Source organism: Osmerus mordax, chromosome 14 (genome assembly GCF_038355195.1).
Source record: "Osmerus mordax isolate fOsmMor3 chromosome 14, fOsmMor3.pri, whole genome shotgun sequence".
Lineage (NCBI taxonomy): Eukaryota > Metazoa > Chordata > Actinopteri > Osmeriformes > Osmeridae > Osmerus > Osmerus mordax.
Genome location: NC_090063.1, coordinates 2,302,088 through 2,325,984, shown reverse-complemented (window position 1 = coordinate 2,325,984; position 23,897 = coordinate 2,302,088). Strand labels below are relative to the sequence as shown.

The following is a 23,897-nucleotide window of genomic DNA, read 5'->3' as shown; positions in this document are numbered from 1 at the left end:
AATGTTTCATTCATTATTTTATAGTAAAATCGTGTTGAAAATATATGAATCAAATATGATACAGCAGGTATATAAAGTAATATTTTACCTCTTTCCAGCCATACCCATTATACTGTATTTCATGATGCAATCTGGATTATGTCATATCACAATGCCAAATACACTATTTTGTTAAATTTTAAAGAAATTAAAAGTAAGGATGTCATACTAAGAAATATTTAGATTGGAATTTATGTGTTTTTTATATATATAAACAAAGCTGTGGACCTATTTTCTTCATTTTTTGGCACTGAACCGCTGGGAAGTGTGAAACACTGTGATTGAAAATCCAAAAATCATATAATGGTTCCCACACCAGCCATTGTTGAAACCTCCTGACCTCCTAGATATGCTGTCTGCACTTTACCAGTTCAGCTTCAGATCCCGAAGATGGTATACGCCTATGTATATTACAAAGACTGTAAAAAGGTTCCTGTTTGGTAAAAAACTCAAAAGAAACCAACTCAAATGTTCCAAAAGCAGTGAAAATCATTTTTTATTGTTTAAAAAAATATATTGTTGCGATCAATAAATTGACAAATATGCCTGATGTATCAAATGTGATACAAATGGAATATCATATATGTAAATAGAAATTTTGATTTTTTTATATGTTTTGACTAAAGGTCCAATAAACACTATAATAACAAAAAACAAAGTTTTAAAAAAAGTTTTTAAAAATTGTGAATTGCTGGAAAGGCATGGGATTCGTGCAAATAATCATTAAAATCAAACCGTGAAACATGTTGCTATTCACTGGTAAAAATAAATTAGATATATGTTTTAATCGCCAGTGGACTAATTTAAAGTGTAAAATTAAGAATGTTAGCTCTGTATATTTTCTCATTGAAAACGTTGCGGGGTGTGTTGAAACAGTTGTTGAAGGAATTTTTCCATTTATCATATTAGAAATTGACTCACTCTTGGTACAAAACGTAGAAAGGTTTCTGACGGCAAATAGCTTCGACAACATCCTTTTAGAGCCTGTGGTGCACAGTTTTCAAGGTGCATGTTTTGGCCAATCCACGAATCCTGTGGGCGGAATACATTTGTGGATAATGTTCGATGACGTTCCCATTTTTGCGCAGCCGCAACCCAGGAGAAGAAGATGGTGCTTATCAAGGAATAGTAAGTGCTAAAATCATATTTCGTCGCCTGTTGTCTAATGTTTCATTATTTAAATGTACATATTCCTGAATTGTGAATCATATAGGTGTCGACTAACGTCGGCGTTTGATAATGTAGGCAGTTGTGTGAGTGTTAGGTGGATCAGGATTTGGGATTGACACACGCCGGTGTTGGGCCTTGCCAGGGTAGATATATAACTAGCGGAGTGTCGGCCTGTGCTACTAGCTTTTTAGTGATAGCTCTGCTGCCGGCTTGACAGAACCTGCTGAGAAGTAGCAAGTATAGCTCTGCTGCCGGCTTGACATAACCTGCTGAGAAGTAGCCAACTGAGTCTTTCCTTTTATATGTAATTTGTTTTACAGCATTTGATCTGCTTGTAAATATGGTGCCATACTTATTTGGTTTTAATAGGGGACAGATTATCAGGCAGGTTCTAACTTTACTTTAGCCATTTCCACCGGAATTAGCTGGCTGCCTAGCACTGAGGGGCAGTGCTATTCAGACAATACATTTTCAACCTAGTGGCGTTATCAATGATGCATCTCTAACAATCATATTATAGCGAGTGGATAAGTTGCTTATTAATGTATCCAACAGTACGTGTGTGTGTGGTGTGTATCATTCAAATAACGAATTAATTCAAAAGGTCGCATTTAGGTAGCTAGTTTGTCTACAGTGCGGCACTTGGCTTCGATTAATTAGCTACTAGACTAGCTAGCGAGCAACGACATCTTTGGCTGTTCGGCGCACGGGCGTTGCCAGTGTCACTGACCGCTAGCTTTAAGATAGCTAACAGCTAACTTCCTATGACGTTAGTTTAGCGGCTAAAGCAAGAACCATTACACCGATAAGCTAATTACAAATTATAGCCAGCTAGTACTGCCTCTTTTAGCTATGCATTTATATTTAGACAAATTGTGTGTGTACGCGGCTCGCACCCGTCCTCTTGGCGAGACATGCAACTCTTGAAAGAGCGGATCCTCGCATGAGATGTACATTATAGCCAAATTAGTTGGGGTTCAGGCTGGCTAACTAGTTTAAAGGAGCTAGCTAGCCAGCGTTATGTTAACCAGCTAGCTTGTGATTACTTTCTTTGAGGCAGAGGTACCTTAGTTGTTCCATCATTTCAACCACATAGCACATGATGTGATCTAAAACTTGGCAGCTAGGTCTACGAATGTGGTTTGCTCCATAAGTTAGCTAGTGATGTCGTGGTTTCCAATGACTTGAGGGATCTTGGATCACTGATTTGTGATTTATCACATTTTCAATGGCATTAGTTTGGTACTCACTACAGCCTAACATAGTTGTCTAGTTGACCGAGATTAATATATTATGTTGGGTAGGGGAATGCCTCTATATTGCCTTCTGTGTGTTTCTCTTTGCCCTGCTGTCTGGGTACAGGCAGTGTGGATGTAGTTGTTTACATCCCAGGATTTGGCCGATTATTATTAGAATTTGTTCACCTTTATTAGCAAGCCAGGTAGTTGCTGTGGGACAACAGATGTGTAGAACACAAGTGATGCCTTATGCAGTTCACTTGAACTACATAATGGGTTGAACTGTTTTGTTTTGGTATTATTGGAGGTGACTCTTGGTCTGGCATAAGTCAGCAGTGACATCCAAGGAGGTTCCATCCTATACATTTTCCAGAAGAATCTAAATTGATTTAACTTGTTTCTCCCCCCTTACTCTGTTTTTTTCCCTTATTTTAACTTTTTATCTTCCTTTCCATCTATATATCCTCATCAAGTCGTGTGGTCTTACCGTGTTCTGTGGAAGAGGTGAGTGTTCCACTCCATTACTGCAATTCACTAAACTGCCCATTTATTTTATATATATATATATAAAAAAATATTCGACTTTCCGTGTTGTTCTGACTTGCGTTCATGTACATTTCTTCAGTCAGGAAATTAATTTAGATTTGACACCACATGAATCAGTATAATTTAACTAGAGCTCGCGTGCGGTGATGATGCTTCTTACGTCCATTTCGGAGCACCAGAGGGCAACTATTTAAATCAACAGCTCAGGCATTTAAGTGGCAGGGGCACCAAATCTGCATTCTGGTTCGGTGTAGCACAGGGGTTTTCAAACATTATAAGCAGGGGCCAGTTGTTCAAAAAGTTTAATCTGGATCAGAATTCTCTGGATTTTGAAATCCTGTGTTTTGCTATCCAGGATCAGGTAATCCAATTTACATTTGTAGTACACAAGCAACATTGGATTGGATCACAATTTATCGGCGGGCCGATATTTTCGGCCGATATTAGGCATTTTCCAAACTATCGGTATCGCAATTTATAATGGCCGGTAAAGGATTTTTTTAAAGAACAAAAGTGAACAAACATTCAAATATATATACAAACATAAGATATTCTTACAGTCAGATATCATACAAAGACAATATTAAAGTAAAATCTATATATATATATAGATAGATAGATAGATATAAATACAGAAATGCATATTTAAAACATTTAATAAAAATGGACGAAACACCCTTAAACCATGTTATGAGTGTTGGTGTTGCATAGTTTGTCCACCAGAGGGCACTCTACAACGTTTCTGTTCAAAGGACTTTGTTTCATATCTTAAATTTGTATTTTTCTATTTTATTTATCAGAACTTAAATATATTTTGATGTTCTGTTGTGACAATAAAACAAATATTTTATTTAACATTTTGTTCCTGAAATCCACCTTGAATCCGCCCTTTTGCTGGGATCAGAATGATCTTGATTTTTTTAGATCAAATGTATCCCAATCCTACTAAAAACTTTTGAACAACACATATTGAAGATTTGATCAAGATCAGAACCAAGACTGTATTATGTGATCTAATCCAATTTCAGAATCCTTTTTTTGTTTTGAACAACCCATTTGATCCGATCTGATCACTTCTGAACAACTGGCCCCTGCTTACCCCATTTGAAATAATATAGTCCACCACGTACCCCCATATAATCATAATCATTGTACCGTGTGTGTATGTATACACGATAACAATGTCCTAACTATCTGAAACATTTAAAAACTTCATCTTTTACATCAGGCATACAGTGCATAGCGGCTTGTAAAAAATCATAAAATGTGTCTGCAAGCCAGAACTTCGGCTTTTAATTGGTCATGCACTGTGTATTTTGAAATGAACCAATCTGGAAATTGCAAAAACAAGACTTCACAATTGGCTGGTACAAACACACAGGAGAAGCAACGGGAAACATTTATTGCTTTTTTTATGAGATTTCAACTAGCAAGCGAGACTCGGATAAACCTCCGCTGCGTCCTGCAGTAGCCTACTGCATCTGTTCTGCGCTATAACAGCCTGGCTCGTGATCTAGCTAGCAAACCTTCACCCTCAGTGTGAGCAATTGAACTAAGCAAACTAACGCCAACACTACACATACCAAAATAAACATGAGTTCAACAATAGAAACTTAAACAATGCTTCCGTGACCAAATTTACCACCTAACTGAGTCCCCTTCTGTCCTGCCGCAAGCCCTGCTGAAAACCAAGAGCGCAGTTGCGACCCTACATGAACACCGGTGCGAAAACATAAAAACTACATTTCCCATTAATGAATAGTTTGAACCCATCCACCACAGAGGACCTCATTCGGATCAGTACAGAGGCGCCCTCCCTGGAAATGTTTGATGCCTTTAAATGTGCTGAAAACTGTGTCAGATGGAAGTGGATCAAGACGCCCATGCTACAAAGCTTGGCTAAGCCAGTCAGTTTGAAACAATGTTACAATGAATACAAAAAAGTAATACATTAATATGTAATGAATAAATAAGTAACCAATACTTTTTCCCATAAATGTTGTGTAATTCATTCAATAGTCTAAAAATGATGCAATGTTTAAAGTTTTTAAAAACGGAAACTGACTGTGCCTTTTAAAGTTTTTCACTTGGGGGCACATGTGCTCCAGCTAAAAATTGTTAGCGTAGAGCCCTGTATAGGTACTGGCCATATTAGCACCGGGTTTTGTTACCCAACCCTAGTCGGCATTGGGAGATGTTATCAGACTATATAATATAGCCTAACTGCAGAACATGCATCTTAATATTGGTGAGCCTACATGGATGTTATCAAATGTAATATTGCTCTGCTGGAGATAAGCAGCCATCTGCACACTGAGTTAACATCAGGGTCAAAGGTGATAAATGAAAGATGTTGTCTCAGTATTGAGTTATATTTGGCCATTCTTTGTTTGTTCATTCTCTTTGTAGTACCAAGTGGGACAGCTGTACTCAGTGGCCGAGGCCAGCAAAAATGAGACTGGGGGAGGAGAGGGAATTGAGGTGCTGAAAAATGAACCATATGAAAAGGAGGGAGAAAAGGGACAGTACACACACAAAATTTACCATCTGAAGAGGTAGGCCTCACTCAACTGCTGCCTTCCCATTCTGTTTCATTTTATGTTTCCTCACAATAGATTCACTTTTCACTCTTCCTTTGGACATTGTGTACCTGGATCGATAACATTTCTCTGATTCTCTCCAGTAAAGTCCCTGCCTTTGTTAAGATGATTGCACCAGAAGGAGCACTAGTTTTCCATGAAAAAGCCTGGAACGCCTACCCTTACTGTCGCACTAGTGAGTCCTACCTCAGCACCCACCACAGTAAACACCTCTAATAACATTGTATAGCCTAACACAGCTCTCTGTAGTGTTGAGAACCAAATAAACAGCTTGAGCATTAATGGATTTGTTTTGAGAAAACCATGTTCATGTGTCAATGAAAATTGACACATGCACAACGAATGTTTGTGTTTCTTTTGTTTCATGTCTGTGCCATCAACAGTTGTGACGGTGAGTAGTGTGAAAATATACTCACTTAAGAATTGTTGTTCATGCACAATAGGCTTTTTAGGCTTAATTTTGAAACTGGAAAGATTCTGTGGTCATATAAAAGGAACTGCATGTCATTCCTGTATGTCACTTCCTTAGCAAGCGAACAATACCGTTTTAGAGTTGTCCTATTCTACCAGCAGCATCAAATACACCTCAAACCTCTCATTTGTTAATTGGATTACCTGTGGGGTTTAAATAGGTCTCCTAGGACTCTCCATTCATGGCCTTCACTGTTTCAGAGGCTCCAGGATGGCTTGACAGACAGCATCGGTGCTGGCAGTCTGTCCCCTACCCACCACCCCACCCCACCCTACCCAAGTCAATATTCAATCCAAAGAATGAGAATTAAATATTGAAAACAAACATTACAAGATACATTGTTTTGTACTTCAGCAACTTTTGAAGCTTTATTCATTACTTTTTTCCCATTTCCGTTTTCTTCTCCCTTAGAATGAGTACATGAAAGACGACTTCATGATCAAGATTGAGACGTGGCACAAACCTGACATGGGGACACTAGAAAATGTGAGTTCAGCAAACTGTGGCATCATAGACTAGACTTGTGCACTGAACTAATAGACAAACCTCTGCAACACGTCTAAAATGTTTTTATTATATCTTTTTCTTTCCTGTCCCCATGGGTCAGATTCATGACCTGGACGAGCCTACTTGGAAGACTGTGGAGGTCGTCCCGATAGATATTGCAGACAAAGAACAAGTGGCCCCTGAGGTGAGTAATAAGTTCACCAGTCCTTAATTTATAAACTCAAAGTCCGCAATTTCAACTGCTTTTATTTTCAGCAAACTTAATATGTAAACATTTGTATGTAGGGAGGGGAAGGCGTGGTCAAAATCGAAAGTCAGCATCTGGTGTGGTCACCAGCATAGGAGTTTGCTAGCTGTGTGTGTGTTCCGATAGTAGGTTAGCTAGCTAGCTGCAGTGCTGTATCAACAGTGTTCACATTAATATGGTAGTTGATAGCAGCACGGTCTAGCACAATGCACAAATGGGTGCGACCTGCAAGTAAACTCAATTTTTTTTCCCCCAGGAATAGAAATCATAGGTTAGGCTTACCCCTCCCTTGTATTTATTTCCATCTAAAAATGGCAGTAAAAGTTCTTAGCTAAGAGTTACCTCCTATTTACATTACATTTAGTCATTTAGCAGACACTCTCCTATTCACAAAACTTATTTTACTAAGGAATGGGGAGAAGTATTAAATTAAGAGAAAGATCAGGGTTGTTCTTGTTGCTATGGATGATATTAACAAGCTTACAAACTATGCCCACAGTGATTAGCTGATAGGGGATGGTCATGTCAGTGATTTCATTGTAGAACAAGGAATCATGTTGCCATTAAAGTAAAGATGCCTACAATTTAAGTGTCACTAATTAAACAAGTATATGTTCAGCCTCTTACATGTACATCTAGTAAACAAATAGTGAAAATTCATACTGCTGCCTTTATCTATAGTCGATTTGGGGTCTGGAGAGGGCATTTACTGTTTGATGCAATGTTCTACTGATGGGTTGTCTGTGCTGCATTTTCCTTGTGGCCAAGTAGCGTAGAGTTGTCAACTGTGATCTTCGGTGGTTTCTATAAGTGACTGCAACCTTGATCAACTTCACTACAATCATAATACCCTTGCGATTAAGGCAATACCTTTTTGAAAGCTCATTTTTTGAAATGTTTATACCAAGGTGGAGTGCCAGCATTATACATTTTAGGATTGGGGGGGCTAGATGGCTGAGCGGTTATGGGTTAGGGAGTCGGGCTATTAATCAGAAGGTTGTTGGTTCGATTCCTTGCCGTGCAAAATGACGTTGTGTCCTTGGACAAGGCACTTCACCCTACTTGTCTCGGGGGGAATGTCCCTGTACTTACTGTAAGTCGCTCTGGATAAGAGCGTCTGCTAAATGATTAAATGTAATGTAGGATTTTTTGTGATTTAGTCTTGGTGGCTTAGGAGTCCTTTTGACTACCCCCCTAATTAGGGCTGTCCCAACTCGATTGTTTGGTCGATATGCTCTTGGTCGACTTAGACTTTTTTTTTTTTGTCGAGCTGCAGTGTGAGTTCTGATTCCCGCTTGTCACCATTGCTGCATTAAACAAATGTTCTACAGAAATTGTAGATTATATTATTTAAGACAAATAAAGCAACTCAAATTATAATGAGCACAATTGTAGCTGTTAGCCTAAACTCTACCATACTTGGGCCGAATCCCAATACTCTGTCTTACCCCTTATCCCTAGCCCTTACCCCTCGAAACTGAGGGGTAAGGGCTATGGGTAATGAAATGAGACACCACTTGGTTACGTACATCGATGTCTCCAAAGCAAGCCGTGTTATGCACTGATATCAAACGAAATTTGCTGCTAATGGAGTTTAGTTAAAACTGTAGACATGCATGGAGTCCATTCAAGGCTAATCAGAGAAATGCGGGACTGTTGTGCAAATCAGCAATGTAACATTAGGGTAGCAAACTAGTGATTAAAAAAAAACTTTTCAATTAAGAACATGGTTGCAAATACATATGTACAGGACAGTGTAGAGCACAAAACAAGAACGTCATAATTGTATTACTTAAGCCGAAAATATAACATTTATGGGACTCGGTCCGCCATTGTTGTTGGTTGAGCAGGATTCACATACCCCTAGGTTTCAAGTAAGCTCCCGAAAACACTTGGTTTTAAGCGGTGTATACCCCTTCGTCTTAGCCTTACCCCTCGATCAAAAAGAGTTTTGGGACACCACTTACACTCACGTGAATGCGCAAAACTAAGGGGTAGGGGTAAGGGGTAAGACAGAGTATTGGGACAGTTGGTGTTATTAATCCTTCTGGCAAAATGACAATGAAATCTGTGGTATGGAAGCATTTTATCAAAGCAAGGCCGTAATCATAATACATATTGATATAAAAATATAAATGTGCTACGCTACGACAGGCAGCCATGCACGCTGTCCGAAATTATCATTAAAAAAAAATATTCGTCCCCCCCAATGTTGACTCCATTTGGTAAGGCTTTGTATCAAAGTACCGGGTGACTCCAAACATGTTGAATGCACATTCTGAAAACAATGGTTTAAATTACATCGTTCGATGTCGAATATGATGTACCACTTGAAAACCGTAAGTTGGCCATCCGATTATTATTTTATTATTGCAAGTTAGGAACTACTTTTAGCCTTATGATAGTCAGGTGGCTGAGCGGTTAGAGAATTGGGCTAGTAATCCGAAGGTCGCTGGTTCGATTCCTGGCCGTGCAAAATGACGTTGTGTCCTTGGGCAAGGCATTTCACCCTACCTCGGGGGAATGTCCCTGTACTTACTGTGTTGCTATGGATAAGAGCGTCTGCTAAGTGACTAAATGTAAATGTAAGCTGTTTTGTGAAAACAACCTCAACCATTTTGGTTGCATATGCTCCCAAAATGGTCTGTGCGACCTCAATATATTTGAGAGCATTTGTGCGAGTGTAATAATCGTTACCTGTTTTAATTTCTTACAAAATGCTCGCTAATTAGCCTTCTACACAGTACATGCCTGCTGTGAGCTGATAGTGACCGGTCCACCGTTCTATCCAATGTTCCATTACTAATTAAACTTCATCTTTACATTCTAAACTTAAATGCAGATTTTAGATGTTTAATATTATTCCTTGTCACTGTGCTCTGTCACGTAACTAGGCGCTAAATAGCATGCAAAATAAATCCAGGTCCCCATTCTTTACCTGTCCCGCAGGTGTGTAACTCGAATGTACCGATCCTGTGCAGGTGTTGTTACAGTTGGTCTGCCACTGCAAGGACCATCAGCTGTCCTTCCTGTCTCCCTATACGACCTTTCAGCGTGACGTCACAACAACAAATATCTTACTTCCGGGTGGATAACGTCGCTCCTGGCGATAGTAAACCATAACAAGCCAACAGGATTTTCCATGTCATTTAACCAAAGTACGAACACGTTTTATGATTATTATGTTTATGATTATAACACGTTTTATGATTATGATCTTGTGGACTGAAAAGTGAGACGTTACCGATGTCGTTGCTGTTGATATTTGTTAGCGAATAACAGTAATATTGTAACGGTGTATTGTATCAAACTTGTAGTGACTGAGATCACTACAATATCCAACTTAACGATTAACGATTTTCTGGACTGCTTGTAGCTTTCTAGCTGTCTGTCTGGACACAATAATTTCCCTTCGGGGGTTAATAAAGTACCTATCTATCTTATTGACAGTGTTGAAAACTTTGTCATTGTATTGTAGATAAGCAGTTTTGAGGATTTGCGGATCGATGAGCAAGCAGAGTTGACAATAGAAAGGTAAATGTTGGATAAAGCAAACATTAAGATTTCTTATCAGTTAAATACTGATTGTTTCATATACATCAAGTTAGTCTGATTTGAACAAAAAACACTGGTCATGAGTGGTTGGTTGCCAGCCTGTCCACAGTTTGGTACCGTTAGATGCAGCGAGACAGCCCGGTAAACGTACTAAGGTGGTAGTACTAAGGCTGGATCTGTGCTAACGTTATCCACCCGTCTTAGTCTCTGTATCCACAGGTTCCGTTGGGTCGATTTCTATTTAACCGTGGGAAAACGGAAAAAGCCTAAACCTAATCCTTTACATGCCTGGGTACATTTGGCATTACAACCCCAAACACAACAAAATTTCTGCATTACGTTAATATTTTCGATCTAATCTTTTAAATGAACTGCTATGCTAGTATACTAACAGCTGTTGACAGGATGACAGTTATCCACCCGGAAGTATCTTGGCAACCTTTGTTTACAAACATTCTGATTAGGTCTATAGTGCTTTTTTAGGCGTCTCACTGTACGAACATTGCAATTTATTGCCCTGGCCACATCTGCAATCCTCATGCAGATGAGCAGGGACCCTGGCCATCTTGCTTTGGAGAGTCAGAGTCAGGACACTAAAGACGCCTCTCTACTAAGTTTTTATAACGGTGACCTTAATTACCTACCGTTTGTAAGCTGTTGATTCCTTATTGACTGTTCCACTGGTGCATTCTCATTAATTCTTCATGGTTCATTGAACAAGCATGAAAAACTTAGTTTAAACCTTCAACGTTGTTTCCGCTATATTTGTTTTGTGGCGGCACGCAGCTACAAAATCATTGGCGCCGCTGCGTTAGAATTTTATGAAACTAGTGCACTGTGCCCAGGAAGATGTCAGTGACATGCAAAGATTTTGGGAATTATAGATAGTGCAGTGTCTGTGATGCAGCTGGTGATTAGTTTTTCCTCTGTGGCATTTCTCTCATCACAATTGACCTATCGCAAAAGCCTCACCCCAAAACAGCTTTGACTAATCCTACCTTAGCTACTGGTCACTACTTGAAGAAGCTCCTTCAAGCTTTCGGTCGTTAAGGCGCTAAATGCCGTACGGCATTTTTCATCCATTCCTCCCACAGGCAACACAAGACTGTCTTAAAGCTCTGGTTCACTGAGATGTCGAGTGGCTGAAGTACTTTAGTTAAGCCTCCAGGGATGATGGCAGGTATGGAGTTGCAAGCTCTGTGAACTGTGGCGTTATGTGCGCTCGCATACTGTCCATCACAAGCAGGGCTTTGCGTGTTTTAAAGAAGCCATCGGGACGCTTAGTGTAGCACTTTGGAAGCCACAAGTTAATCATTTCTTGATTCATCCACCCTTTCTCATTCACGGCCACGACAATTGTGGGGGGAGATTCGCCTTTTGGCATGGTTTTCCGTTTGAAAATGACCATCGGTGGCAATTTTGATCCATCTCCACAACATGCCAGCACCACTGTGAAGTGTGTGTTCTCATGACCAGTTGTCACTATAATCACACTTTTCTGCCCTTTCTCTGCGACACTTCGGCCCATGGGGATGTCAAATGCGAGGAGGACCTTGTCCATGTTGATAATCTGATCCGGTGACATGTTGTGTTCAGTTACCGGCCCATGGGGATGTCAAACGCGAGCAGGACCTTGTCCATGTTGATAATATGATCCGGTGACGTGTTCAGTTACCCTCTTTTCAACAAACTCACTGAAACTGTCGACCTTGGCTTGGAAGTCTGCTGACAGTTTCTGACAACGTTGTCTGTGCTCTGATAGAGGCAGTTGCATTGCATGAAGCGGTAACACCAAGAAGGCCCGCCTGCAAAGTCATTTACCGGTATATTCATCTCCTTGGCAACTACCAGGGCGTGGAGACGTAACGGCACAGTTGAAAAGCCTCTCCCGGCAGCACGTTGTTCAAGCACCCATCTGTGGACTCGTTCCTCCAGCTCTGGCCATCTTGCTTTCAGTCTGCAATTAGCTTTTTTTGTTTTCTTCATTGCAGTAAGAGTAACTCTGCTTTACGCCACTCCAAACTTTCTTTCTGCTGCTTGATTACCGTTTTCGGCTGCATATTTTACTACCTGCAGTTTGTAATCTGCAGAACAGGATTTTCTTTTTGGGGGCATTTTGTTTGTGTTCAGTTGTCTTTAAGTTAATGTTTCAGGGGTACAGGTGCAGCATATAGTTGTCACAAGCACCCTCTCGCGGCTGTAGATGGTAATGTTTACTCGTTGGTTCATGTCTGTCAGCATGAATTACTGAAATTATTATATGTCGCACCTGACTATCACAGGATATAATACAAGTCACAGGACCCGCCGAACTATGAAAGAAAAAAAAAAAAGTGTGACTTATAGTCTGGAAAAAACGGTAAGTGGGTCTGTGCTGGACACTTCACATTGCCTACTTTAATTCCGAATTTTAGATTATAAACTTGAACATGACCAATTACGAATTGATTTGCTTTAATCACTGAAGTAGTTTAACCATGACCCTCTACTAGTACCACTGTACTGTAGTGGTGGTACAGTATGCTTTGCTTTAATTATTTATATGTACACTGTTTAGATTTGAATATATCCACTGCATATTGCATCAGTTTCCCCTCGATCTGAAGCTATTACTCCAAAAAGAATCACTTACACTGACTGGTACAGTATGCTACTTATACAGCAGTTTACAGTAGAACCTGCTATAACTAAGGTGGGCGTGCTTATGTGAAGGGTCAATTGACATTGACAAGTACTTGTTCAACAGTGTTGGGGGTAACGCATAACAATGTAATGCGTTACAGTAGTCAGACTACTTTTGTTAGTTAATGAGTAACTTAACTCGTTACTTAGTTAATTGAATTAATCAGTTACAAGTTCATTGTTCAAACAAGTAACGCGTTACCCAATTTAGTCTTTTGGTAGCGAGCCCTCAGCATGTAGCTAAAAGTCTAGGAAAGTTGAGGCTACTTTTCGCTAGGTAGCTAGACAAGTGAAGTGGGTTCCCCTTCGTTCTTTTGGTGAGTAGTCTCACGAGCCCAACTTACCCGGCGTCATGGAGCCGACCAGCTAAATAGTTATTCAAGACTTGCATGTACAGTAGGCCTACGTAATGTCACATTACATAATGTATATGAACTCAAGCTTGTGTGATGCGTCGCTGTATCGTTGCAGCGGTTTAGGATTATATTAGTAAGTAAAATAGTCTGGTTCAGTACATAAGTGAAGTGAACACCATTTTGCTACCATATACCTAGCTATAGCTTAGCTTCGTTTTGCTCCTAGATTCAGACCTAGCCCTGGTAAATTGTAGAGCTAGCTAACTACTAGACTTCTGCCTGGGATTTTACGAAATTATTTATTGATTAAAGAGTTTCTTGATTCAAGAACTTCATGCAAATATTGCTTTTCTTTATGGTGGATTATTACCTTGATCCGTTTTGCTGTATAATGAGAATTGATCATGTTATATGCGAGTGACACTGAATATTCAGTAAAATATGTGCTATTGCTGAGGTCAACCCATAAATGTGCCTTCTTGGCGTAAGTGACCAAAGTGAATTGTCTTAAAAATAAAATACTTTTCTTAATGTAATAGAGCCCGACCGATATATCGGCGGGCCGATATTATCGTCCGATATTAGGCATTTTCCAAACTATCGGTATCGGCATTTATAATGACCGATAAATGAATATTAATGTTCGGGGAATGCCTCAGGGAATATCCCTGTACTTAGTCGCTCTGGATAAGAACTTCTGCTAAAAGTGACTAAATGTAAACTACAAATAAATACTGTTAGGGAAATCAGTTTGTTTTGTTACGCGTTTCTGGATTTTTAAAATATTTTTTTATATATCGGCCGATATCGGAATATCTGATTCTTAAATCACTGAATATTTGTATCGGCCTTAAAAATCCTTTATCGGTCGGCCTCTATAATGTAACTTAACGCCTTACTCTTTACAGCAAGTAACTAAGTAACGTAACTAGTTACTTAAATGTAATTAGTTACTTTTAAAAGTAACGTTAACCAACTCTGTTGTTCAACCACAGTGTTTCCACTACCATTATATTAGGGTGGCGCCCCGCCTCCCCTGGAAAGTCAAGGTTTAATAGTGCCAGATCACAAAATAAGTAATTTAAGGTTACCTTTCCTATAAAACAGGTCTATAGCTTGCTCTTTTATTAAACTAAATGGCCTTATGTTATTTATCTTATTTACACAACGGTATGTCATTCCTGTCTCTACATGGTCGGGATATATTACACAATATATTACACAATGATAATTTTTGGTGCAGCGTTTATTCGAGGGCGGCGTTTAATTAGTAAGACATTTAGTGAATTGTAGCTGCAGTGCGGCCATGTAGATATCTGAAGCTGCATGCCAAAATGTTCTTACCCTTTAGCTTTCAAACAGAAAGCTGTGCAGAAAGCATTCACCAGCAGCAACAGATCTGTAGCACGTGAACTTGGGGTTGATGAAAGGTGAATTCGCGAGTTGTGAAGTCAGCTACCTTGCTATATTGTACATGTTGTTACGCACTACCCCCGTTAGGGAGGGGAGGCTACACCTCGCTTCTCAAGGACCCCCAGTGGTCAGAAAAAGAGTTATGGAGTCGTGGGTGCAAGCAAGGGCACCGACACAATGTTACCGTTTCAGAAGGGGCATTTATTAGCCACGGTAATAGTAGGGAGAAGGGGCTGGACAGGACCAAAGCAAAGAAAGTAAAATACTGCCCACCCTTTTACCCTTTACCTGTCCTAACTACCCATCAAATAATAATACTTGCTAACTGGCGCTCCAGCAGAACGCCCTAACCAAAATACAGGGGGTGGTCTGCCCAGATCTAACCTAGGCGTCTTGCCTAACACCAAGGTGCTTCCCCTCCTCCCTAGGAAGACAAACGAAATAAGATTAACAATGGAAAGTAAACAAAAGTTAGGTTACAATACAACAAAACAATCACAAACAACCGTTCTAACAGTCTGTCAAATGTCACAAACCAAAAACCCTCCAAGACAGAGCAACTAAACACAGAGAGACAGAGACCACAAAATTAAGACCTTGAACGAGACAAACAGTGGCACAGATATACAGCTGAGGGGACGATGGGATTGGATAATGTACAATAGGAACCAGCTGGACAATAGGTAACGGGAGGGAGGAGTCGTAGATGAGTGGTAATGAGGGTGATTGGTGCCACCTGTACGGAAAGGACACAGAGCAAAACAAACACACACACACACAGAACACATGACAGGACTGGGGACGTAACAATGTAATTGTCGCAATGACATTATAATAATGTATAATTTGTTTTCAACCAATGTCATAATTTAAAATTATATAATTGGATTCAGTATTATTTAAGTGACTATTCTCCTAAACCGTGCAACGGAACGTAAATCCTAATACAAGCAACGCAATCGTGACCAAGACGAAGATTTTGACACCGACGTTGTCTATGTAGTGCAAACATTCACGGAGCCTTAGGGGTCGGAAAATAATTAATAATAAATATATACGAGAGTGAACAAAGGTTGAGCCTTGCCAAAGGCAAGCACACCCAATTAAGTAACCGTTTAGACTGATATTTGGGGGATGAGTTTTGCAAATGGTCTGAAACTAGAGCATCAATTCTAGGTTTTCAGCCACAGTGGATGTCTCCCTCCCATGGTGTAGGTTGGCTGTGCATGTTCAGAACGGGATTCCCATTATGAAAGCATACACCAGGCTCCGAAGTAACAATCTGAAGTCATGAAATGGCATAGTATCTCCTACATTAGTTACTCCTTGACCCTGATGCACTATAGCCATTTTGTTTTTAAACACACTTGCCTTTTGTCACAAGTCAGAATACTGAGACACAGGAGGTACTCGTATTCTCAGAGTACTGCTCTTGAGTCCATATGTGCCGGTCACATCTAATTCTGTCTATAAGCCCTCAGTCCTTATCCTCAGGGGTCTAAACAGGTTAGACCTCACTCTTACTGCACACTACAAATATCAGCCAACGTAGACATCATCTGTCAAATTCATGAATTTCTGGCCTTCAAAATAAAACCGGAATGGAGCATTTCAAAATATAAAATTGCTTTAAAAGAGTGTGTATAATATATACATACATACATACATACATACATACATACATACATACATACATACATACATACATACATACATACATACATACATGTATGCACACACAATTGTCTTATGTTGAGAAGGTTTTCATTAGGATAAACCCTTTCTATTGTTAGCTTGTCATTAGCACTGGCCTCAAATTCACTCAGAAAACCTACCAACACAGGTTCCAGGGGTTTGAAACCTGGAGCAGGCCATGAGCCAGACCCGAGTATAGGCAGTGTGTGGCCACACTGTTTCCTACAGGAGCAACTGTGCTGTAATGACATAAGTGGATCAGTGACCGGAGCCAAGGCTTAATCTGTAAGACCCATATGGTTCAAGTACTGGGTGTCCACTGCTCACACATCCAATGGATTAAAATTGGAGAAGTGGGAATGTGAGAGCTCATGTTGCTGGCCTTCTGATAGGGGGCAATGGTGTACCCACACCCCACCACCTGCAGTGAAAACAGATCATTTAAATGGTGCCAAAAAAATATATACACAATAAAAATATACACAGATGCATGCAGGCCAGTGAGTATGAACTTTCCTTCCATAGTGTGCATGGTTCATGATGCCCTATGATGTATTTGTACACCCCGTAGGATTATAAGCCGGAGGAGGATCCCGCTCTCTTCCACTCAACCAAGACGGGCAGAGGACCGCTGGGTCCTGACTGGAAGGTACGAGATGCACCGTGTTCCCCATCATGTTCACAATGCCCAATGTCCATGACTCCCAGTGTCCCATCTATTCATGTCTATATCCCCCCCACCAATACCCTGACAGAAAGAGATGGTGGCCAAGACGGACTGCCCTCGTATGTGTGCGTACAAACTGGTCACTGTCAAGTTCAAGTGGTGGGGTCTACAGAGCAAAGTAGAACATTTTATCCACAAGGTAAAACACTTTATAACCTCTTTCACGCTGCTGTTTTGACGCATCCAAACGTGTATTTGTTCGAGGATCTAGCCTATCTTTCCTACCTGTCTTGTGTCTCCTGCCTTCTTCTTCCTCCACAGCAAGAGAAGCGCATCTTCACTAACTTCCATCGCCAACTCTTCTGCTGGATCGACAGTTGGGTGGGCCTGACCATGGAGGACATCAGGCGGATGGAGGAGGAGACACAGAGGGAGCTAGAGGAGGTAACTAACCGGGAACACCTATCTCTGTCTGATGATGATCATTAAAATCTAACACTAGAAGAGGGGGGGGCTAACCCCCCAACCCTCTCGTACCCCCATCCCTCAGCTGAAGCACAAACCAGGGGCTTACTAGTTGGTCCTTGCTGACAGTTCTACTTTGTTTAGATGCGTCAGAAAGGTGATGTGCGAGGAACCTCGGCAACGGAAGAGTAGATCCCGCCCCCCTCTAGATCCCAGGGCCTGAGGCAGGCTGAGTAAGTTCTAGATGGGGAGAATGGGGACGGCGGTGTGGATTCATACTCTGCACTTGTCTTCATCAGTCTCTCGCTCTTTCCATCGTTTGTCAGCATCACTCATCACCCGCTTTTCTTTTTTCCTGACTGCTGATTCCAGTTTGCCTAAAGCCGCTTGAAAACTGCCTAGACCAACTCCAACCAATGGCAACTGTCGGATCAGTGTGCGCTGTCAGTCTGTGTTTGACGGTGTTAGTTGGATGGAGTTTTTCAAGTTTGATATGTCCAGTTGGGTTTGGTGGAGTCGTGGAGAGTCTGACCAACGTGCGCAGGCTACTTGGAACTTAAAGTTGAATATCTTGCGGTAAAAATGTTGAATCTACTAAATAGCCTATTTTGTAGAGATCAGAGGGAGCCTGAAATTATCTTCATGTAAACTGTAGGCTAGTGCAGGGCTCAACATTAAGGCTTGTCCGTTTGTCCGGGAAGAGTGGATTTTTTTGTAGGGCAAGTGGAAGAGAAATTTACTTGCCCCACTAGACAAGTTAAAACTCAAACAAAATAAAATGCCATGTTACTTCACGTTATGTTCCACTCATGTCTATTTTACCGATTTTATTTTACCGAATTCTGCATTAGCAAAACACAAAAGAAGTGGCTTCGTCCCAATATCTCTACAGACCATGCATCTAATATCATGCTCAACACTTGAACGGGGGCTTATTATTTGAAAGAGGAATTATTTAGCTACTGTGTCGTCTCAGTTACACTATCAGGGCTTTGTAATACCGTGACTTGCTCTAGTAAGCAAATGGCTAGTAGAACATAACATTTCATAATAATTCCAGTAAATCAAGCAGCGGTGTAAGACCCAGTGAAATGTTATACAGATAACAAACTAACATTAGCTAGCATTGCTACGACATTGGCTAACTCTATTTCGGTAGGCTATCCTCAGTATTTGCAAGCTAGCTAAATTCATGCTGTATCTAAAATAAGATAAATAGCCCCGACACGAGCTTTCACGGGTGTTCGCTATGTTTCTTCACTCCTTGTGCCTGTGCCTCGTCCATTACTGTTTGCAACGTTAGCAGGACTACTTGGTTGGCGTTGCCTTCTTAGCGTGAGAAGTAAAAAGTTTGATGTGAGAGCGTGTGAACTGGTTGAATTGCGTATCTCACGGCCAATGCGTGAGCGTTGGCAGCCCTGTATTAAAAGGTGTATAGCCTACTTTACAGTTGAATATGAGCTGATGTTTAACTATGTACATTTAACCGATACAAATGCTGCTAATCCTTGCTAGGTACACCGCTGCCGACGCTAGCTAGCTAGAAACGTCAACACAATGTTTTTTTTTAAATAAAATGATAAATCTTTACCCGGACAAGTGACTTGTGCATGGACAAGTGAAACGTTAATGTACTTGTCCAAAGGACAAGTTCCTCAAAAAGTTAATGTTGAGCCCTGTAGTGTACTATCATTAACCACTAGGCACTAAGCCGGATAAATAGATTCAGCTATCATATTCTCTTTAGGATAATTTATCAATAATCTTTAAAAAGGCCCGGTAGACCATGACTACTTTGAACATATTTAACAAGCCCTCCACTTCATCCATGTCAAATAAGGCTAAAACGTAAATCAGCAACAAAAGTGTCTTGTCTGTCACACATTGTCCTAACTGGAAATGACGCGAGCAATGCGACACAACTAAAAGCAGGGAGTCAGTTGGCTGAGCGGTGAGGGAGTCGGGCTAGTAATCCGAAGGTTGCCAGTTCGATTCCCAGTCATGCCAACTGACGTTGTGTCCTTGGGCAAGGCGCTTCACCCTACTTGCCTCGGGGGAATGTCCCTGTACTTACTGTAAGTCGCTCTGGATAAGAGCGTCTGCTAAATGTAATTGTAATTGTAAAAGCAGTTTGATGGCCTTGTTTTCTGTTGGCATGTCGTAACTGGACACGAGCGATGCGATGCTGCACAACGTTTTGGCTGAACTTTGTGTCAGACACCTTGTTTCTATTTATTTTTAGTTGCTCGCATTAATAACTGGTTTTCTGAACATTCTAAAGACTGCAACCAATAACTGCCAACTTAGAATGTTGGGGCTAGTTGGGAATTGTCTGGGCAGTGTGCAAGCGGCTTAACCATCTCTCCGCTGTTCGGTTCAGTCTGCTGTGTTTCAGATTCTCACTATCTTTCTCTCTCATCAATTATTTTGCTGTGTCGTGTTCTTGTTTTAACACTTCACAGCCCAGTTGGAAATTCTTATGCTTGCTGTTCTTTTATTTTCTGTTGTAATTACTGCTGTATTCATTGTAGCATGCAGTCTACTCATACCATGCCCTTGTAATTGTTTTAGATATGACTTCACAATTACTATTGTCTTTGCTGATGCCCTACTCGCTGTCGAGTCAGCACACGTGTGCCTTTGAGACGTACGTGTCCACGGTGTGCATAATTTTTTCTCTGTCCTGCATGGCTTACCTGTCCTCATTTCATAATTTTTCACCTTCTCTAAAGTGGGGTTGGTTAAAACACTACTTTTGTCTTTTGACATGTTTAGCATCTATTTACATTGTCATGGCAGATTTACAATTACAGATGGTGTTTACTCAGTGATGAGACATAAATGAGTTCTAATTCTAATCTTTTTTTGACAATTCTTTCTCCCCCTCTAAACTGTCTTTCTCTCTTTGTGTATGTTCTTTCTATTTTCCATTTCTCTCTTTCTCCCCTCTCAGTTGCGTAAAACAGGTCAGGTTCGAGGCACCAGTGCTGCTCACGAGCAATGATGCGAACCAACCAAATCCTTTCATGATGATGTCATCAAAGACACACCCAACACGATGAGGGACTGGCCCTGCTGTTTGCTGCTCTCTTCCTGTCTCCCATTATTCATTGGGGGGGGGTTTGTCAGGATTGGTCAATAGTACTGTACAGACCCTCAACCAATCACAAGCCGCCTCCTACTCATACAGAAAATAAAAGATTTTTGCATATATCAACAAAGAAAGAATATAACAAAAACGTTTTACCCAGAACGTAAATTGCCTGTCATGTAATTGTTAGTTGATTGTCAAAAATGGGCTTTGTATCTGGGTAAAAAAACATGACTTAGAAGGCCAAGTCTTTTAAACAGTAGAATGTCATAGTTGTTGGTTACACATTTCCCACAAAAATTGGTATTGAGTCACTCAAACCGGTATTGGACCAATTTTCCCCTCGTATAATGTTTGTCATGACTATGTTTTATGTTGCCCCCCCCCCCCCCCCCCCAAGTCTGAAAGTTTTTATTCCATTTGTAGTAGTTCTTTTCCTGTTTAGTTTTTTATTTTCTGCAGATTTACCAGCTTTTGAGTTCCTAGGACATGTGTGATGCTTATGCCACTGCTATTCTACAATACACATGTAGACACACACACACATTTCCTCTAAAGTGCATGTGAACAGAGGCATCATCTTAGCAACTAGCATTGCAAAAGCTTGCTAACACCTCAATGCAACTTTTCTGCATTTAGGCACTGTGTCCAAAAAAGAGAGGGTTAGAGTCCTCTTTGAAGCTGTTAACGTTGTGTGTTTTGAGTTGGCACTTGTGTGTGTTGTGTAATTTTTATTGACTGATTGCTTCTTCCCTGTAGAGGGAGATGGTGTTGGTTAATATCTTCAGACTATTAAATGAAAGCTGCTCCGGAGTGGTTTAGGTGCCACTTGATGCTTTTAGCTGATCAAGCCTGTTAATTTGTCTCATTCTCTTGCTGCGTGCCCCCTCCCCTCCCTAAATAGGGCTGGGCCAACTTTGGGCCTCCAACCTCAGTTTACTTCAACAGAACGTTTTGTGTGTTTGTTCATAACTACTGTTAGTTTTAGTTCTACCAGACACATTGTATGGCTCTATAGCCCTCTACTGGCTGAGGTCCACAGTCAGTTCTCGACACAAAGATTGTGTAAAAGAGTGTCTAAGTATATGTTTTTTGACTGATTGTTGCATCTTACATGTATATATTTTCCCCCTTTTTTATTTTACAGTTTTAAAAACTTTGTCCCTGAGTGGTGAATTACTGGTTTAGAAACATCCGCTATGGTTTTCCTGGCAGGGAAGGATGTATTTGCTTTGGCTCATATGTGGTCAGCTCTGTTTTGTACCATCCCATTAGGATTTGGCGTGGGGTAAGAGGAGTCCTATATTTGTGATTGGGATCTAACTGGGGTTGTACCTGTCACCTATGTCATATGTCTGCTTGAGTTTCATGCAGAAGTTGACTTCAAGGGAGGGGGGAAAGAAATATGTGTATATATAGGAATGGAGATGTTGAATGCTTAATGTACTGTAGTCACACCTGTGTGATGCAACATCTCTCGCACACATGCCAATTGATGTCCATGTGTCCTCAAAGTTTCCTTTTCCATGTGCAACTTTTTTCTGTCGGGGACCGACATCAAGACACGGTAGTGACAGGGTTGTCATCTTAAAGGGATCCCTTGGTAAATCGTTGAATAAGCAATGAATATCTTGTTTCAAATTCATCTTTATAATCATTGTCAGGTCCAAATTACCGCCTCGTATCTAAAGTGCTCTAACTTTGTACAACATGTAGTGTAAATTCAGGGAGACCCTGACAGTAGGTGTGGATGGCACGGTTCAGAACAGAATTAAATCCCCACTCCCACCCTGATGGATAAGTATGGTAGAGCATGCTAGTCATGCATTGTTTTCCTTCACTGATATTTTCTTAACTTTTCTATGCCCATGAATATACAGGTTTACCTATAAAAAGCATGTTTGAGTGCAGGGCCCAGGGAGACACATTTCCACCCATGCAGGCAGATCATGTACTCGCTACATAATTAAGAGATAAGAATATTGATGAATTAACCAACATTTCTACTACTTCCTCCCATTTCCACTGAACCCTATATTTTTTATCTGCACGCTTATGAATCCTTGGAGTGAGATGCTAAACATGAAACAGTCAAGTGATGTTTTTTTTCTTTTCATTGTTTGAGACCCTTTTTCTTTTTTAAATGTTTGTTTTAGAAGTCGACCATTTAAGTTTGATCTATGTATTATTGTTCGTCAGGTAGGCCACCTGCATTAGCCGAGAATGCAACCCAAAGAGGACAGTTCACCTCCAAATTGCTGTTGACTCAGTTTGACCTTAGACTGCTTCTGAAGGGTGACAATATTGATGGGAACTATGCCTTTAACATAAGCAGGTGCTGTGTATGGTGTACTCTTTATAGCAGTACAATGATGCCAGCCAGTTTGTGACTGAGGGGAAAATAATTAGTCCATGAAATGCTGCATCTTTCTTGTAATCAGGACAGCTCTTGCAAAATCTACTATTGATTTACTTTATTTTTTTTATATTCACAATTAATTCAAATGTATTTTCTGATAATGGGAAATTCAGGGGAATTTGTGGTGAATGTAAATTGTTAAAATAGTTGTTTTCTCTTGCAGCTTTTGAGCTGTGGCAACAACAACAAAAATCTAGACAATGGAAATTAACAGAATATATAATAAATTTGAAGAAAAAAAGCCTTTTACTCTTATTTTGGAATCTGATTTTTCTGTCGTGAGGTTTAAATGTGGCAGGTGTAAGCCAATTGCTTAGGACTCAAGGACGTGCAATGAAGGACGTAAAGTTGTTTGGATGTAGCAAATGAAAGTAAATCTACATACGATGTGTGTAGATTATCCATGTTCCATAAAGCAACTCCAATGTGGAATATGAGTTGAAAGGTTTACGATTGCTGCTGAGCAATATGGTTAAACCATTTTCTGTAAGCCTATGGGTGAAACAGCTTAACTTGTGAGGCTTCCTGACACGTCAGGTTAATGACCAGCACTACACTTGATCCTGTTGAAAAGGTAAAATGGAAAGATGGTTTACCAAAATCCAAATATGTGGTGTGTCTATAGGAGAATCTGTCAGGTAGGGAGTGTGTGTGAAAGATGTGAGGTGTAGGTGGGTTGGAAGGTGTAACATGCCTGAAATCTAGGAACCAAATTCCCAGTAGTCATCCTGAACA

General features: G+C 40.4%; 1 protein-coding gene across 1 annotated transcript; it reads left to right on the top strand.

Moving 5' to 3' along the window:
• Positions 1-1,139: 1,139 nt before the first annotated feature.
• LOC136956617 (phosphatidylinositol transfer protein beta isoform-like) lies at positions 1,140-23,437 on the top strand. Its single transcript, XM_067250541.1, has 11 exons — positions 1,140-1,167; positions 2,921-2,951; positions 5,403-5,548; positions 5,677-5,768; positions 5,977-5,984; positions 6,477-6,551; positions 6,673-6,756; positions 17,092-17,169; positions 17,276-17,386; positions 17,509-17,631; positions 20,606-23,437. The coding sequence occupies exons 1-11, from the start codon at positions 1,148-1,150 to the stop codon at positions 20,654-20,656; spliced, it is 819 nt and encodes a 272-aa protein (XP_067106642.1). The 5' UTR covers positions 1,140-1,147; the 3' UTR covers positions 20,657-23,437.
• Positions 23,438-23,897: the final 460 nt, after the last annotated feature.